Source organism: Bacillus rossius, chromosome 7 (genome assembly GCF_032445375.1).
Source record: "Bacillus rossius redtenbacheri isolate Brsri chromosome 7, Brsri_v3, whole genome shotgun sequence".
Taxonomy (NCBI): domain Eukaryota; kingdom Metazoa; phylum Arthropoda; class Insecta; order Phasmatodea; family Bacillidae; genus Bacillus; species Bacillus rossius.
Window position 1 is genome coordinate 68471926 of NC_086335.1, and position 15454 is coordinate 68487379.

The 15454-nt window shown below is 40.4% G+C and overlaps 1 protein-coding gene across 2 annotated transcripts in view; it reads left to right on the forward strand.

Annotated features, from left to right (window-relative positions):
• LOC134534294 (putative ATP-dependent RNA helicase DHX57) overlaps nucleotides 1-15454 on the forward strand; it is a 36772-nt gene that overhangs the window by 3833 nt on the left and 17485 nt on the right. For both annotated transcript variants that reach the window (XM_063372631.1, XM_063372632.1), the window contains exons 3-13: nucleotides 363-541; nucleotides 1314-1813; nucleotides 2618-2815; nucleotides 4339-4495; nucleotides 5775-5955; nucleotides 6900-7061; nucleotides 8664-8809; nucleotides 9939-10072; nucleotides 10979-11215; nucleotides 12462-12592; nucleotides 14109-14251. In XM_063372631.1, the coding sequence (XP_063228701.1) occupies nucleotides 363-541; nucleotides 1314-1813; nucleotides 2618-2815; nucleotides 4339-4495; nucleotides 5775-5955; nucleotides 6900-7061; nucleotides 8664-8809; nucleotides 9939-10072; nucleotides 10979-11215; nucleotides 12462-12592; nucleotides 14109-14251 (2168 nt within the window). The remainder of the gene's footprint in view (nucleotides 1-362; nucleotides 542-1313; nucleotides 1814-2617; nucleotides 2816-4338; nucleotides 4496-5774; nucleotides 5956-6899; nucleotides 7062-8663; nucleotides 8810-9938; nucleotides 10073-10978; nucleotides 11216-12461; nucleotides 12593-14108; nucleotides 14252-15454) is intronic.

Genomic DNA, 15454 nt, shown 5'->3' on the forward strand with positions numbered 1-15454 from the left:
TAAAATGGTTTGAATAGGATGTTGTTAGAATTTTCATCTTTGTTATATGATTCTTGTATCAAATTTATTATGTGAAATCTTGTTATAATATTTTTTTGTTCAGAATTAATTTTTAAAAGCAATCTTAATGTTTTTTTTATTCTAATTTTTTCTTTGTGTTTATAGTTTTTTTTTGCAATTAATTTTGGGCATAAAAATTTAATATTAAAAGAAATGAATAAAGGGGAAGCCATATAAGACAGCAATGGGGGCCAGATAGTGGATGCTGTAGTTTCTTTATTTTTCTCAGAAAATTGCAAAATTTATCAAAAGAAATGGATAATCTTGGTGAGGGAGGTTTCATCGCACGGTTGTGTGGACAGGAGTTCCGGCTGAAGGACCAGTCGTCCTACAAGGACAAGGGCAAGAACCTGGGCAGCCAGTACTGGGTGGACCGAGGCCACCTGGTGGTGTCGGGAGGCGTCGACTACTCCAACAAGCGAGGCAGCCAGATGTCCGACTCGGAGCTGCAGCACTCCTTCGCGCTCGACAGGCTGGCAAGGTACCTAGCGTGGCCACGTCTGTCTCTGCCTTCCTCCCTGCCGCCCTGTAGCGCTAGTCGAGGTCACAGGCCAACTTCAGTGCGTGGGAATTCCCGGGTTGGACATTGACGTTACAGTGGAATTTTTAACTGTAGGACACACCCAGTTAAGCCCTACTGTCATAAATACGGGAATATAAAAAAGGCAAGTAAAATTAATTATCTGTTTTCTTAGCTGATGTATTTAAGAGACATACCAGTTTTTTTCAGCAGCTGATGTACTACAGCTTCTTATTTGTAACAGTATGAATCTGCCAACTAAACACAATCGGCACGTCTTTCCAACTACCAACCATCTAATTGGCCAGCTTAGTGCTGAGTCCACAGTGTTCACACTGGAGACATGCTAGTAATCCTTATCGTCCAAGTACCTGGACGGATTGGCACTCAAAAAAGTGTTTCCCATTAAGCGTGCGCTTCAGAAAATTTACAAACTGGACCTAAGTTGATAGACCAGTATTCTCTACTTGTGAAACACCAGGGTTAGTTAGATGATCGTGCTGTCCAAGCTCTTGGCTGGGATCGTCCTGGCAGGTTGGATCCTGTGGACTGACGAGGATTGACTCCAGCATCGGCCGAGTGGTCGGATAGCTGCTTCTCCGGAGGTGATTCGGGTTCAGTTCCCGGTAGGGTCGGACCAGAAGTTTTCCCCCCTGCCCACCTCTCGTGACACCTGAAGCTGTGGCGACGGGGTGGTACCGGGGCTGTAGCCTCGCCGTGTGCTGTGCTGCAGCTACGGCTTCCAGAGGCAGCACTGCGCGCAGGCGCTCAAGGCCACGGGCGAGGACGTGGGCGCGGCCCTGGAGGTGCTGGGCTGCCGCTACTTCGGGCTGGACCTGCCGTTCCTGGCCGCGTACCGGCCGGGCGGGGGGGCCGGCCCCCCGCCGCCGCCGACGGAGGAGGAGCAGGCCCAGCGCGAGGACGAGAAGGGGGCGCTGGAGGCCATCTACGACGCGGCCTTCAAGGAGACGATAGCCGGCCGAGTGTGGGAGCTGGGGCTGCGGCTGGACCACCTGCTGGAGCTGTTCTCCGAGAAGACGGGCGGCCCCGAGGACCCCGCCCCCGCCCCCGCCCTGCAGAAGAAGCCCGGCGCCCAAGTGTGCCGCTTCTACCTGAAGGGCAAATGTAAATTCACTTACAATTGCAAATACTCCCACGACGTGCCGGTTACCAAAGCGGACGCTGCCGAAGAGAAGAATTATAATTTTCAACTGGAAATCAGGTTCCCAGAAGGTAATTTCAATCTTCTTAATTTGTCTTAAGTATAATCCTAGCTCATAAAGTAACCAGGCTAAAATATATTTTTAATTTGCATGTCAGCTTTTAACTTTATAAAAAAATATATATTCACGTCCCAGTTGATAGTATATCTATTACCTGTTATGTGTAAGAAAATTTTATCAAAAGATCCTGAGAAGTCCTGAAATTGGTTCACCAAGTATTTGCCGAGACCCTGATAAATACATTACCTCTGGTTTGTGCATTGTGGTTTGCCTTTAAAAAAATCGGATTTTTGAAGTTAGTATCTAATGGACTGGTTATAAAATTTAAAGTATTTGGCAGTTGTGTGAAAAATGAATGTAAAATAATTTTTTGTTGAAGATAAAAAAAAATTAGAAATCACAGTATTTGGAAGGATTAACAATAACATAGACTTGGAAGAACAAGGCCATAAAAATTATTGGTAAAACTAAAAAAAAGTGAAGGACTTTAAAATTGATCAATAAGAGAGGGGAATTAGGCTGTTAGAATAACAAACCAGCAATAAATTGGGAAGTTCGATTAATGTGGGTGCATCCTGAAATATTTAGCATCACATTGTTTCTATCATTTAAATGTGAACGAGTAATTGACATAACAGCCAAAGTTTGTGAGGTTTAGTAGTTATTGGTTAGTTGAAATGTTGAATGTCTGTGAAAGGAGATGGACCGACTGGTTGTTTTGTTATGTCGACCGGAGAACTGATGGCACGAGCATGTTTGGATCTCCACACGCCTTGTGGCAAACCCCCCGGGTCGTGGGTCTCTGCCGTGGCAGGTTCGCGCTACCCCCAGGAGCCAGCGCTCTTGTTCCTGAAGACCAAGGCCCCGCTCTTCCCCGCGGAGGCGCTGCTGCAGCTGACCAACTGGCTGATGCTGGAGGCGCGGGCGTGCGCGGAAGACAACAGCGCGTGCGTCTACACCATCGCGCAGATGCTGCAAGACAACGTGGAGGAGGCCGTCCGGATTGTGCTCGGTACGCACCACGCCCTGCCTTCGGAGCACTGCAAGCAGTAGCGCAGACTCGGAGTAGACAATTTTGATAAATTGATTTCGATTTTGATTATCAAAATTGATATATATTTAATTCGATATATATAGATATCGATTTCGATATTACGATTTTTATTTATGTATTTAGATATACATATTTTGATAGTTCGATATATCTATTTCGGTATATATCGATTAATCTATTTCTATATATATATTAATTTATCGATTTCGATATATATCATGATATATTTTCGATGTATATCAATATATCTATTTCGATATATATCGATATAACTATTTTGGTGTATCAATATATCTATTTCGATATATACCGATATATTTGTATATATATTGATATATCGATATTGATAATATATATTGATTTATTATATCAAGATATTTTTTCGATGTATATTGTTATAAATTGAGATATTTCAATATATCGATACATATCGATTTAAATATATATATATATATATATATATATATCTATTTGTATATAAAGTTTGATATATCACATTTATATCAGATATATATATATATATATATATATATATATATATATATATAGTTTTTGATTTATATCGATATAGTTTTTGATATATATCGATTTCTACATATTGATTTCGATGTATAGCTATGTATAGTTCGATATATCGATTTTGATATATATTGATATATATCAATTTTGATATATTGAATCTACCGCACGTCACACTCATTAGGCGAGGTAATGATAGTTGGTTCCATGATGAAGACTCATAAGTAGAGACAAGATTATATGGTGGATTGCAATAAAGTCAAAATAACACTTAAAACATGTCAGTACACGGTATAACATTAATTGCAAGCTAATACACAATAAAGCATGGACATGCATCAAAAATTCATGAAAGTATTCAGCATATTTAATCAAAATTCAACTCAGACTACAAAACCTAAACTTTTAATATATTATTTTCATTGAATGTTAATCATTTATCATGGAGTTAGTACCAAAATGTATTAAGTAAATGGGTTGTAAAAAAATTGTGTTTTTTTTTATATTCTAACTGTAATTATTAATTAATTTTTATATTTATGCCATTAGTACATTTTTCTTACGCCCATATACTTGCTGATGTTGTGATGTATAGTTATTGTTCCCAGTAGTAAGACATGCTTATTAAAAATTATTGTATTGTAATAGTGCATTGTGTATGTCAAAATGACACTACTGATGAAGTAAGTATCATTGAAAAAGTGTCATATTTGTTGAAACTTGTGCTATCTTTATGAATAAACATAGTTCATAAAAATATGTTAACAACAATGCTGAAATATCTTATTTTAAAAATAAAACCATTTGATCTTGTCCCTACTGATAAGAATTTGCAGTGTTTATGAGCCCCCTCACAATCTTGCAGTTTTCATTGACTGAATCATTGTGATGTCGTTTCCTGTCTATGGTTAGAAGGTACTGGCTTTTTCTGTTTTGCCTGATGCCATTGGTAATATTTTTAGGGCCATACAAAACATTTCTGCCCTTCACTGAACCTCTGTTTGGTTCTGGCGGTGCCCAGGACCCTCTGGTCGAAGAAAACACTCTCAAGCCTGAACTGAACGGCGAGCGGACGAAGCGGCTGCCTCGATCGTCCGTGCCTCTGGAGAGGTTGCAAAGGTAACCGTGGTAATGCAAGAGTATCCTTTATGGAGCAAGTACCCGTATTCCAGAGGACACAGGCTCCGATCTTGACGGTTTCCCGAAATCTTTCTTTCCAAATGTCCGTGTTCTGTGCAGTTGTGTTACGGTCTACTTGTCAACGAGGTGTTCAACCTAGTAAAAAATTATCACATGCACTACGGTTTATCAGTGAAAACCTATCTGTGTAAATCATTTAGTTGAAGATTTTGACAGATTAAAAAAATAAAGTGGAAGGTAAAGTGTGTAAAATGCTGTTTTCCAGTTGAGAATAATAATTCTTGAAATTCTTAGTTGGTAAGTTTGAACAAAATAATAGTACCTATAAACAGATTCAAGTAAATTTTGCATTGGTTTAGTTACCTAAATCGTGTGGATGCTAAGTGTAAACATTATGGTCCAGATTCATGTAGAAGTGTTACTGCATTGCATTGTAAAAAAAAATTAAAAGCTATTATGGAAAAAATTAAAAATGATTGTCAACCATATGCACAGTTCCACAGTTAAGCAAAGATTAATTATTCCTAAATAACTGCTTATATCTCTCTGGTGCCATGGAATTGCAGTTTTTAAAGCAGGAAGAATTAAATTTGAAAGAAATGTACTTAAACAAGGCTTTATTATTTCAATATACTCTTTATAAAATAAGAGTTCTTAAGAATATTTTTTTAATTAGAGTTCAATAATTTTTGTAAGTAGCCTCCTTCATCTATATTCTCAGAACTAAGTGCATCATTGGCCGATGGGATTTTTTTTTTTTTTTCCCATATTATTGTCCGTTAAAACAATTATTTCTAATGAAAAATATTTCTTAATTCATATACTATGAATCAAAATGTAAATATAATTGTAAGTTCACAGTTAACTCGATAGCATAGAAGAATAAGAACTCTTTGAGCATCCTAAATGTTGGATTTGTAAATAGTGCTTACCCTAGATTTATATTAACTAATCCAAGTGTTGGACGCTTCAAAATTCAAATATGGCGCCATTTTGCCGCCATTAACTCGAGCGATCCTGGTGGCCACCAGGAAAGACTCGGTGGTTCGTCTGGCACCGGCGTCATCGGACGTCCGGCTATCGTTTTTGACTTTCGTGTTACCTGGCAACAGTTTCAGTACGAAACAGTAAAAATGCAATAAAAAATAATAACTTTGAAAAGTATAAAACTGGGGTTTATGGACGTGGATGTTCATGGTCGTGGACATACTGAGACGGCAGGGGACGGAGGGGTGTGGAGCGAGGCTGGTTGTCGCAGGGAGGACGGCGCGCTGGCCAGCAAGTTCCTCAAGAAGAAGAGCCTGCCCAAGTACGTGAGGTTCATGGGTGTGCGGCAGCAGCTGCCGGCCTTCGCCAAGCTGCAGGAGGTGCTGGCCGCGGTGAGGCAGCACCAGGTGGTGGTGGTGTGCGGCGAGACCGGCTGCGGCAAGAGCACGCAGGTACGCCCTTCCTCCCTGCCTCCGTTCCCCTTCGTGTTCCTCTTTAGCGAGGTGGTGGTGGGTAGAGCCTCCACTGGATCACTGGTGATTAACCCATTTGCATCTACAAGCGTACTAGTACGCTTCTGTTTTTCTGGCCGATAACACCATAGGCGTACTGGTATGCAAAATGGCTAATCTGCCCGAAAAACTTGAAAATAATCCATCAGAGTAGCTAGTATTGTTATAACGAAGGTATATTATCGTGAAACTTAAACTATTTTGAAAATTTTATTTAAAGAATAAAAATATAATGAAAATAGAAAATAACTTTAATAATAGTAATACTATACATAAAAAAGTTTATGGATTCCATGGTATGTCTAACATTAAAGTGAGTGGATGCAAATGGGTTAAGAGTGTTCCTGAGAGAGAGACGCACACAGTCTCCTAATGAGTGCCAACTAGCACCGTGGGAAGGGAGATGTTTCGAGCCAGTCGAACTGGATCGTGTCACCCAGAGGACCACGATCTAAGTGGTGTTTCCGTCTCCTGATTTTTCCGTAGTCTGGCCGTGGTGTCAATAACTACATACTACTGGCCGAAGCTCGTAGTGCTGAAACAAAATATGCTTTGTTGAACAGCTGTTCTTCTTTCTCGTAACCACCTTCAGCTTCCTCTACAAAGTTTTTTAATTTGGGGTTATTTTTATTTCCCTTACAAAATATTTTGATGTCTATAGTAGCTCCTCCTTGTCATTATTACTATATAACGTAACAAAAAAATTTGTCTTATTCTTGATGATAATTGCTTGGGACACGCAGGTAACATTTGGGTAAAATTTGTGCAGGGACCATAGCTTTCGTCTGAAGATAGCAGACATTGTGTCACAGCCACGGTTGTAGCCTTGCAGTGTCGCAGCAGAGGGTCAGCCGGGCAGAGAGAGTGTGGGTCGCCCTGTCCAGATCCCGCAGTACCTGCTGGACGACTGGCTGGTGCGCTACCAGTCGACGCAGAGCCACGTGGAGATCGTGTGCACGCAGCCCCGGCGGCTGTCGGCCATCGGCGTGGCCGAGCGGGTGGCGGACGAGCGGGCGGAGAGGATCGGCGACACCGTGGGCTACCAGGTGAGGCCGGCGCTCTGCCCCGCGACAAGTCCCCGGGAGAACAACATTGTGTGGTTCGCAGTCCGATTTCTTTTTCAAACAGAGGATTTTGGTTTTCTTACCATTTTGTTATAAAAGCTGTTTTGTAGTACTTACCACACCAAGAAAATGGTAAAAATTTTGAATGCTGCAATTTTATGACAAATTGGCCTGGTCTAAAACGGATACATCTGGAACGATAAAAATAAATTAGCGAGCATGTGTGGTTTCGGAATGATACAATAAGAGATGCACAATAAAATTAATTTAATGTTTTCTGATCCTAGTACTTTGGTACAGTTTTTTTTTGTCCCGAAGTAATGATGTTCCTTGAATTTCAAACATCAGTGCATTAATTTTTTTATGATTTGAATTAAGTTTTTGGTTAAATGCCACGATTCCATGATATAACTTACATTTCGGTACAATGTGGTGCATTAACTTGCATGTCAACATTATGTGGTTTTTTGACAGGCTTTTCGGTTTTATCGCAATTCACCATATAATTTTGTCCCTTTTATATAATCATTGATTTGAGTTTTTTTTTTAAATACAAGTATAGTCGGCACTATGCTCCACATTTTAAATTAGGCTTGGGAAGAAGACAATTACAGTGAAATGGTCTTAATTCTGCATTCCGTGATTTGACACATCTGTAATACATCACCACGCTTGAGGTCAGAGTTTTTTTTTGGGTGGATTCCGGCTGTCAAATCTTGGCCACCAAATCACACTACTGCACTGCCTGTGTTTTTTATTTAGTTCACTCAGAGTTTATTGTTACTGTCAGTTTTATATTTCAGTACAGCATTTCTTGTTTTCTAGAATTGTTTCATTTCACACTTCACTGTTATCGCATTTGGTATTCCCGTCGGAGACTGTGTTGACGGTCAATGATCTGGAATAAACGCTATTGCTTGATGACCGTGGTCCGGAGTATGCTCGATTAAAGATCTTTCGTTATTGTTTTTGCCAGATGACAGATTTATAATCAGTGGCAATTATCTGTAGTAATTCCTTCAGTTTGTACGTAATTATGAAGAGGTTAAAAAATAGAGAATTGAAGGTCAGTAATTTTAATTTCTGCAACACGGCAGGGGGTCGTTACCACAACGCCGAAATACCATAACGCCGAATGTCAAAATTGACCACAACGCCGACAGCTAGAAAACTGCTGTGTACCACAACGCCGAAATAACAATTGAATGAATTTGTGTGTGTTTCTTAAATGTACCTTAACACCGAAATACACAATCAAACCTAACCTTACCTAACCTAACCTAACCTAACCTAACCTAGCGTAATATAACCTAACTTAACCTAGCCTATCCTAGCCTAGCCTAACCTAGCCTAACCTAACCTAGTCTAACCTAACCTAACCTAACCTTTGTGGCAGTCCTGCAATTACATTTTTCGGCGTTAATGTATTTTGGCGTTGTGGTGCACAGCAGTTTCCTAGCTGCCGGCGTTGTGGTCAATTCGGCATTTTGGCTTTGTGGTATTTCGGCGTTGTGGTGTGTCCCCCACGGGGGCAGGCACCGGAGGTGAAGCGAGAGGGAGTGTCGAGGCGCGTGCTGCCCACAGATCCGGCTGGAGAGCAAGATGTCGTCGGCCACGCGCCTGCTGTTCTGCACGACCGGGATCCTGCTGCGTCGACTCGAGAGCGACCCGGGGCTCGCCAACGTCTCGCACGTCATAGTGGACGAGGTGCACGAGCGCAGTGAGGAGAGGTGCGTCGCGGTGGCGTCCCTGCAGTGGTACTGACTGTACCAGTGTGCGACTCCAGAACACTGGTGCAGTTTCAGAAAATTGTTTCGTCAGTTGTGAATTTTTTATCCTTACTTTTTTAATATTGCTAAGTGACCAAAAAAAGATTGTATGAAACTTAAAAACATATAACATAAATATATTTCATGGCCATTCCCAAATACTTTCTAGAGATGGATGAGTATGCACATGTTTTAGTCGAGTTTAAGGTGAAGGTAGTAAAAATGTGGTTGAGTCCAGATTTGTAGTCAGGGCTGTAGAAAATTGTAATGTATTATGCAGACTAAGTATTAAAACCCTAGTTATTCACCCATTTTCGTTGTTAACAGCATATATGTATTTGGGCATGATATTTTAATTTCAAGGACTTTTTGATATTTTAAAATTGTAATTTTTTCACTACGTAAATGAACACTTGAACATTATTTTAATGCCATTCCATGTACGTGTTAAAATCTGTGTGCATGAACTATAAAACTGTAAAACCATAAAGTGTAAAACCAGGATAAAGTTCAACTCTGTAACAATTTCTTTTTCTTCCGACTTTTTCTCATTAGAAATTTTTTTTCCACGCTTCAAAAATTACAATACTTAGGCATTTTCAAATATTACTTCACATATATTTTTCGAGTAGGGGCATCAAATCTAAATGTAAATTACATGCAGTCAAACCTCATTATTACAAACCTGAAGGGACCATAATTTTAGCACTTTGTAATAACGAGGGTTTGTATTAACCAAACTATTGAGATATCATGACAAAAAAAATTTATTGAACTTTAAATGCCTATATTTACAACCATAAAGAAAATTATATACGTACACTATTGGTAGTATAAGCTGGCTTCACTACATGCATATATAATAGCTATTTCTTATAAACAAAAACAGCGCCGTTACTGTATTTGTAATCATTTAAAATAAACTGCACTTTAAGTAAAATGTGTAATTAAAATATAAATATGCGATTTTTGCTGTTCGCTAAATATGTGGTTGACTAATCCCTGAGAGAACTGTAATGTCGTCACGGGGACAACTGTAGGTGGGTCCACGTGTGTAGTGTCGTCACAGATGTTATGTTTCTGTCTGCAGCGACATACTGCTGCTGATCCTGAAGGATCTGCTGGAGGTTCGCAAGGACCTGAGGGTGATCCTGATGAGCGCCACCGTGAACGCAGAGCTGTTCTCGCAGTACTTCAGCTCCGCTCCAACGCTCAACATTCCAGGTGACGACGCTGTTTCCTCGTGTTTTTGCTGTTTGCCTGTGCGAAGCTTCGAGTAAGCAACTCAACCAAAGCACTTTCCAATATTCAATTTGAACTTCACCGGGAAATCCGGCGTTCATTTTTATTTTTTCATTCTAAGCTTTGGTTGTGATGGAAAGCTTCGAGCCTCTCGTGTGAAGCTTCGCGTTTGTTGAGAAGCTTTAAAACATCGGAAGCCTCGAGATTCATTCGCTCATGAATTTTTTATTTTTTTTATTTTGTGTTTTATATGTATTTCTTGAATAAAGTGAGTTAGTTACTTAAAAGACAGTAACAAAATATGGCAATCTGTTTGCGTTTATGAATGCTCAGTATTAATATTATGCATGGTTATTTTTATAATTTTCTTTGAATGATGTTCTATATAGGGCCGAACTGGTTAAATCACTTAAATAAAAATGTTGAACAATTATTTTTTTTTACTTCAATCATGTACCGTATTTACTCGCATAATATCAGCAGTAATTTGGCTACATTTTTGACGTGACGTCGCAGGCAGCTGCGCAGTGGAGTGCGAGTTTCCGAGTCCGGACAGTTTCACCACGCTACAAAACCCTCTCAGCGACCGCTCCGGAGGAAAAGAACAACTCAAGGTCAAAGCATTGTTGACAGCGTCGGTAAATTTCCATCCCGTTACTGTGCCTTTCAGGGGTGGCCAAGGTTTCTTTGTCTGGTTGCGGACTGCATGCGGATTTAAAAAAAATTCAATTTCAAGTGTTTGAAAAGAAATGTGCGGACATTATGCGATTAAACACGGTATTTTTTGTGAATTAAGTGTAATGCAGCTCTTTGCCGGGAACGGTATTCGCGTCGGAAGCCGCAGGGGCGAGAGCGGGGTGAGGACGGGGTGAGGACGGGTGGTCGCAGGGCGCACGTACCCGGTGGAGCAGGTGTTCCTGGAGGACGTGCTGGAGCAGCTGGACTACGTGCTGGAGGAGGGCACGGCGTACGCGCGCCCCGTGAAGGCCGCCAAGCGGGACGGCGCGGCCGCCAGCCTCGAGGTGGAGCTGGCGACCGCCGACCTCTCGTCGGCGCGCTCCCTCTCCAGCCCCAGGCTGCCCGACGAGGACCTGACCCTGCTGCAGCTGTGCGCCCGCTACCAGGGTGCGTGAGCCGAGCCGGTGACGCGGTTGCCTCACGGGTTATAGTTGGGGGTGGGCCGATCAAATCCCCAAACCCTCAAACACCATCAAATCCTTAACATTCGAAGGATTCAGTATTCATGGGAAAAGATCCAAAGAAAAATATCAAAGGATATAAAGTTCATTTAAATTTTCAAAACTGATAACCTCTTAAGTTTACTAGATAAATTTTTTTCTTCATACCTATCTTATCATTCACCGAGATATATTGTACGTTTAACATGTAATTATATAACGATGGCTTAGAATGAAAACCTTGTGTATCTCATAAAATGCACTTTTTACAGCAGAGACAAAAAATTTGTGCCACTGATATACGTACGTGGTTTATTTATTTTTCCCCCGATAAAAAGCAGTAGGATGCACATTTTCTTTCTTTCAGCCAAGCATTTTGTGAGATACGAGGTTTTCCAGCCAAAAAACATTAAAAAAAAAAAGTATTTTCGTCCAAAAATTGAGATACGAGGTTTTCATTCTAAGCCATTGATAAATAAAATTGCAATGTGTATTGATTCTGGATACTGAAGTTTGTGAAACAACTTTTTAAAGGATGGAATGTATTAGCATAATAGTTAATATTTTTAATTTATTGTACTTTATTTTATTTTTGTACCTTTGATACCGAGATTTGGATTTGAGGGGTATGTTTTATGTACTCTATGTGATTCAAATTCGAGAAAATTGGGTTTAGACATGTGGGGGGAAATCTAAAATTAAGTCAAGCAGAAAAAAAATAGTGTTGTAAAATTAGAATGTCTAGTAACCTAGTCATTTTTGCAGTTCCTGTAATTTATTTAGTACCAAATTATGTTTTAGACATTCTTACTTATTTTTGTTTCCTTTCTGCTCCATTTTGTCCAATTGATGGGATCAATATATCCCAAAATAGGAGTCAGTACATGTTAATTTTCTAGATTCATCGCCTAGCATGGTCGGCTAGAGGACCGTCGCAAATCTCCGAGTCTCTAACCACTAGAGGTAGAAATTATGTTCTAGTCCATAAGGGCATCAAGAATTTCTGGTTTAGGTTTTTTCATGGCTTGAAATTTTCTTCTACTTCATTTTTTTTTACTCTCTTGCTCCTCCAACTCCGTGTCCTATTTTATCAACAATCTTTTTTTGACCTGGACTGAGATTTAAAAAAAAATTGCTCTTATTTACTAGATAATTTATTGGTGTGTGTCCATTCTGTTTTTCTTTCTTTCCAGAGTATAGCAAGCAGACGGTTAAAAATCTGTACCTGATGGACATGTCGAAGATAAATAATGACTTGATTGAGAGCATCCTGGTGTGGATATTGGAAGGAACGCACCAGTATCCTAAGGATGGGTGTATATTGGTATGAAGATTATCATTTGTTAGTAGTAGAGACCTGCAAAATTCACGGATTCATTGACCTCTAGGATAGACTCCACAGTCCTTTAAATACTCGCGGAAATGACACCTGTTCATTGGCTACTGACGCGTGAGACGTCTCAACTAGGCTGTCCGTAATTCGGCACTTTCTTGGTTTAGTGTTTCCCATTGGCTCACAGTTCCCTGGATAAAATGTGGGCCAATCGCAGAAGCGGTACGAAGGTATAGTTGTTTTGATGCTAGCCTATCGCGAAATGACTCCGCGAATTTTGCATGTCTCTAGTTATTAGTGATGTCTTAAGTATGTAGATTTTTACCAATGAAAAAAAAAATCCATATTTTGATAGCTACCTATGTCAGTGCAGTTTAATATTGCATGAAACATGTGTTGGTTTTGAAGGTATGTCCAATACTCTGTGGGTTCGGGAACTGTACATTGAGCCACAAAAATTTAGTTCAGAACATTTTTAATAGACATTCAATAATCTGTAAGACAAAGCTTAGTCAGTGGTACAAAGTAAACAGAAAATTTTTGTATTGGGTGGTTTACTTATAATTACAGTTTTCTTATAATTACAGTTGATTAACCAAGGTTATGTATTATCCGAGCCAACCTAAAGTGCCATTGCTGGTAAACATTGTTGAAACATTTGCTCGAGGACCCTAGAAAGTGATCCAACTGTTATGGGAAACCTAAGCAGAATTCACCTCAAAAATGTCATTTATTGGATGGGCAAATTGTGGCATGGCGTGAAAGAATCTACACTGAAGAGAAGCTGGGAAAATTATCTCCAAATAAAAATTGAAATCACTGAGCCAATGGAAAACCAAGATGGTATTCTTATTCTATACCTGTTATCTGAGATTTAGCTTATCCGAGGTTGCCGCGGTCAACATTAACCTGGTTGATCAAGACTCTACAGAATAACGTTTGGTCAGGGAAGAGCTGCAAGATACCAAGAGAATTCGGGTGGGATTCTGTTAGTGGGTTTCGCTAGACAACAAAAAGCTGTTTGTAATACTTTCTCCAACAAAATAGGGGCAAAATTTATGTGCTGCATTTTTATGGTAAAATAATTGGTCTAAAACAGATGCTTTCAGAACAGTAAACAAATTAAATTAATTTTTTTCTGATCCGTGCAATTTTGGTACAATTTTTGAATTTCAAACCTTAAAAGATTCCTTTTTTTTTATTATTTGAATTAAGTTTTGGTTAAATGCTACTAATCCCATGACATAACTTGCATTCCGGTGCTTTATGGTGCGTTGATTTGCATTTAGGTGTTACGCTGTGTTTTGACATGCTTTTCGGTGTTACGTATTTTTGTTTTATCGCAATTTACCATATAAACTTGTGCCTATGGTGGACGTGGCGATTTCACAGTTATGTGTGTGGGCCGAGCACATGTAGTGTCGTGGGGGCTCGGGAGGGGAGGAGGGGGTACAGGGATGCTAGGAGCTCCCTTGGAAGTGACGAGCGCTTCCGGCGTGGCCTGCAGGTGTTCCTGCCGGGCATCGCGGAGATCATGTCACTGCACGACCAGCTGCTGTGCCACCCCGCCATGAGCCCGCAGGCCGGCACGGTCGTGTTGGTGCCCCTGCACTCCACGCTGGGCCACGAGGAGCAGGCGGCCGTGTTCAGGTACTCTCGTGTTCTCTCCACCGGCGCCTTCCGTCGTCCCGAAGCTCGGCCACGAAACAGCAAGCCCGCGATCAAGCCATTAAGGGGCTCGCCTCGGCAGGGGTGTATGTGTGTGAGTGAGGCAGGATGATAAGCGCGACGCTCGCTGGTGCTTCTAGCGCTGTGTCGCCTCTGGACTGGCGCGCAGTCTTCTCGTCGTCACAGGATAACTGTGAAATTTTGAGCGGTGACCGAAACATTATATGGCTGGTAAATGAAGATAAATGTGTAATGCAAGTTCCTTAAGTGCTTTTAATAATCTGTAGTGGTTGTTGTATGCCTCAAAATTACTCTGAAAACATTGTTTAAAAACATGATCCAAAATTAAAAGTACTTTTCGGGCCTCGACGAACTCTTAAATGCTTTTCGTAAACATACCCCACTTGGATATCTTGAGTAGTTTTGAAATCGCGTTGTTTTTCCTGAAGCTCTGCGCACCATGTGTGTGCCCGGGTAGGCGGGGGCCTTAAAGCATGTCCAGAGATAATGGAAATGTACAACTGGTACAACTTTTTTTTTTCTTCTTGTTATGCCAAAGTTACCCGTTTCACTGCTTCGAGGCTGCAGTGTGCAAACATGACTAAACACTTTGTGTCCTGCCCTACCTACTTGGTTGCTCCGGAATCACTCAGTGACATTTTTACTGTGAAGATACCTACATTTAAAATAAAAATTTTGTTGCTGTGCCTGCTTTACCAAGTCTATACCAGGCCTTTGGTTAAGATTGCTAAGAGATACGAATGCGTGGTTTTGATGATGATGTTAATTTTGTGACATGTGTGGATTGTGCTACTTAAGTCTGTCTGGTCATTACATGATTTGCCGTCATTACAGTCATTTGAGTTTTTTTTATTACTGCAAAAGTCAATGTTTGTGGTGTGTAATTGTGTAATGTCACTGTAAGATGAACTGCAGTGCAGTTTTGTACAGATTTTCTATCATTTTTGAATTATTCAACAGTGCAATGCAGAAAAAGTTTGTAATTTGAAATTATTATGTATCAGAATTTAAATAGGTTGTAGCAACCCCAAGAAATGATGGTGATGTGTTTTAATATTGAGCTATACTGGAATATGTCATTATTAGGGACAAGGTTATTTGGTGAATTGCGATATAACGGATATAACACGGAACATATTGTCAATAACCATATAAGGCCAAAAT